We start from the raw sequence: 3,899 nt of genomic DNA, 5'->3' as shown, positions 1-3,899 counted from the left end.
GAGACTCGAACCCGCAACCTTTGGGTTACGAGTCCGACTCTCTAACCATTAGGCCACGACTTCCCCCAAGTCCATTAAGCACACAGAGCAGCCACCCAACAAAGCATTACAATAATCTAACCTTGAGGTCGCATGAACGCATGAATTAACATTTCTGCATTTGACATATAGGTCGTAGGTCGTAATTTAGATATATTTTTGAGATGGAAAAATGCAGTTTTACAAATGCTAGAAATTCAAAGGAATTCCTAACTGATGATGAAAAATTGACAGAGCAGCCATCAAGTGTTAGACAGTGTTCTAGGTTATTACGTGCGGAGGTTTTAGGTCTGATAATGAACACCTCCTGTTTTTTCAGAATTTAGCAGTAAGAAATTACTCTTCATCCAGTTTTTTTATATCGACTATGCATTCCGTTAGTTTTTCAAATTTGTATGTTTCGCTGGGCCACGAAGAAATATAGAGCTGAGTATCATCAGCACAACCCCGTGTGTCCTGATGATATCTCCCAGGGGTAACAAGTGCACATTCAGTGCAGTTAAGCACTCTTGTTTGTCAGTAGTGTAGTGCTGATGGTGCTGTAAGCATCAGCTGTGATGTTATAGACGCCATTGTTGATGTGTGTGTGTGTGTGTGTGTGTGTGTGTGTGTGTGTGTGTGTCAGGAGTGGATCTGTCCAGTGAGCTGGTGCGGCACTTCCTGATCGAGTGCTCGGCGCGGGGCGTCCGGCTCAAGGGATGCCCTAATGAACCCTACTTTGGTAAGTTCATCAGACCTGTGACTGACTCGTGCTGCTTTCCCTGTAAACTCATCATTCCTGACAGAGGTATTCATCTCTTACTGTTCACTACAACCATCAAAATCACTTCTGTTCATTCATAATAAAGCGTAAATAAAATAAAATACTAACTAAACTAAAAATACTGCCTTGGCAACTAAGTTGAAGTACTAAAATGACAAAAACTAAAACTGAAATAAAAATAAATTTAACTAAATATAATAAAAAATAAAGAATAAATGGAAATCAGCAAATCTTTAAAATGACAAAAAAAATGCAGATTAAATTAATAAATGCTATAATAGTATACAAATAATACTAAAATAATCATCATGTGACACTGAAGACTGGAGTAATGATGCGGAAAATTCAGCTTTAATCACAGAAATAAATTACAATTCAACAGATATTCACATTGAAAACGTATATTTTAAACTGTAATAATATTTCACAATATTACTGTATTTCCGATCAAATAAATGCAGTCTTGGTGAGCAAAAGTGACTTCTTTCAGACTTTTGACCAGTAGTGTATAAGCACTTAAATAAACTCACTGTTCAATTCTGATGAGCTCATTCAGTTGACATTGTGACCCTCTCATGAGCGTATATGATTATTATATGTTCCTGGAGAGACTCAAGCTGGGTGTGATGGTGTGCTGTTGTTTCTCCTCAGATCCTCTAGAGGACGCTGTCAGCGCATCCTCACAGTCCATCACCAACTCTGCGGCTGAGCTCCTCAAACAAGGAGTAGGTGCGTCCAGTAATGATACCTGAGCCGCAATCACTCACTGATTAACCTCACGCTCTCATAATCATGTTTTCCAGCCTGTAACGTGTGGTTCCTGGGTGCGGTGGAGATGGAGTCGCTGACGGGGTTTCAGGCGGTGCAGAAGGCCACCGCTGCGGTCCTGAGCGCCGACTCGCTCCCGTCCTCCACCGTAGTGCACTTCAAAGTGTCCTCGCAGGGAATCACGCTCACCGACAACCAGAGAAAGTAACGCAGCCCTCAAACATTCACGCCTCTGACAGACACTTTTCCCCACAGTGACTTACACAAGTTCACGGGGAACTCAACCCATTAAAGAGCAGGTCATATGCTTTTTTAAAGTGTCCTTATATTGTGTTGGAGTCCCCTACAACAGGTTTAAATGCATCTAAGGTCAGAAAACGTAATTTTCTCAGAATATACATTTAATATTAGAGTCATTTGTCAGTGATTTTGAAACGATTCGTTCGAAGCAGTTCTGAGCTTAAGGTCTGTAAACCCCTCCCTTCCATAAGCCTGCTCAGCTCTGATTGGTCAGCTGGCCAAGTCTGTTGTGATTGGTTCAGAGAGGAGTACCTGAGAAAGTTAGCGAGCGCTACCTTTACACAAAACAATAATATAGTGCTCCAATCCATTCTTAACATAATGACATAAAAAGCATTTTGTTTAACACTTATGCAAGCGAATCGTGCCCACAGCTAAAGTTTAGCTGCTAAACTGTAAACACTTAATAAAACAATAATGATATGTTAGCCGAGTGCTGACGAAACAATACATTGTTTACATTATTGTCTACATTCTTTATTATTAAACAAAGTAATTACAGTCTACATTAATCGACACATTCTTAGGAAATAGTGGGTTCACAGCGGATTATCAGAACTATTTCAGACAGACAGTAATATCGTAGTTTACCTTGAAACCTAAAGCTGCACAAGGTATGCATCACATATTAGCACAAAAAACTTGATATTTTGAGGACTCAATTGAAAATGTACACATAACGTATTAATCATACTTGCAGATTGTGACTCGGAGACGCTTGTTGGTCCAAATACAGAAGGTACGGACTTATCTTTGATGGACAAGCGTTTAGCGAATCCCGTGTTGAACTCTCCAAGATTAGAGAAGCAGTCCTCTGTAAAATGACGAGCAAACAACAAAAGGTTCAAAAACATGGCAGAAAAGCGTGGCGCAGCACTTTTCAAAACATCGCTTTTCAAGATGCACCTGTATATTTGTCTGATCACGCGCAGCAGCGCAAAGCTGATTCTGTGCTTATTTGATCTAATATTTTATGCTTTTTTAAATGTTGTAGATTTAAGCAGCAAATTAGAATCACTAAAATTAATGCATATATTTTGAGACAAAGGTATTCTTAATGATTTTCAGTTTTGTTTAAGATAATTAAAGCAACAGTTTTTAAATAACAAAAGAATATGTAAAAAAAAATGGTGTTTGGGGTAAAAGCGCCCCTGCTGTTGGGGCTAAAGGTACAGTAATTAACATGATAATTAACAGATGGCTGACTTTTCCATTTGTTGACATGACATGGTTAGATTCAGATGGTAAATATCATATATAATGTTGGGTGTCCATATTGGAGATAATCACCATGTTTAGAATGAAACCATCATATTTAAAAACATGACATTAATCGTCTAATAAAATATAATTTGTTGTTACTACTGTAAATATATATTCAATTATTATTGGATCTCCTTCAATGCTTTCAGAATCTTTACTTATTAAAATGATTTTGTTTCTGTATTTTAAAATATATTTTTATATGAACATTTTAATGACTATATTTATTGAACAAAAATTAATACTTTTATTTTTCAGAATAAGCAGAAAATGGTACAAACTTTGCTATTCTTGTTTTGAATAAGTATTAACTTAGACATTATTATAAAAACATTATTTTAGCTGAAGTATTTGTATCAATACTGTGTGCCTTTTACTCTGTGTGTGGGGAGTAAAAATATACATTTATAAGATTTTTAAACAAAATAAACAACTTGAATGATTTATTTTCACACAAAATCTGTTACTCCATTATTGTTCAATACAAACGTATATATTATTTCTGCAATTATACATTTTAGGCGCAGTAAATAGCACATTTTCTTAAGGTGTGCTTTTAGCCCCGTTGTACCGTACTTTTCAAAAACTCATATGACCTGCTCTTTAACTGAATGCAGGAGTGTAAAACATACTCGAAAATAATACTTACAAATCATCAGTTAGGAGTCTTTAGTGACAACTTTAAATTTTACTTGAGTATTAAACAAGTAACATTCACTCTGCTGTTTGTTCATGTATCCGAAGCTGATGAAACTCCACTAACACA

General features: G+C 36.7%; 1 protein-coding gene across 1 annotated transcript in view; it reads left to right on the top strand.

Moving 5' to 3' along the window:
- Positions 1–3,899, top strand: part of LOC107698931 (tensin-3-like) — a 40,229-nt gene that overhangs the window by 32,935 nt on the left and 3,395 nt on the right. The window contains exons 20-22 of the mRNA XM_016500073.1: positions 665–826; positions 1,454–1,531; positions 1,606–1,774. Of these exons, the coding sequence (XP_016355559.1) occupies positions 665–826; positions 1,454–1,531; positions 1,606–1,774 (409 nt within the window). The remainder of the gene's footprint in view (positions 1–664; positions 827–1,453; positions 1,532–1,605; positions 1,775–3,899) is intronic.

This window comes from Sinocyclocheilus anshuiensis, unplaced genomic scaffold, assembly GCF_001515605.1.
Source record: "Sinocyclocheilus anshuiensis isolate Anshui unplaced genomic scaffold, SAMN03320099.WGS_v1.1 scaffold270, whole genome shotgun sequence".
NCBI classification, from domain to species: Eukaryota; Metazoa; Chordata; class Actinopteri; order Cypriniformes; family Cyprinidae; genus Sinocyclocheilus; species Sinocyclocheilus anshuiensis.
Note: the sequence above shows the minus strand (reverse complement) of the source record. Positions and strands in the feature narration are given on the sequence as shown.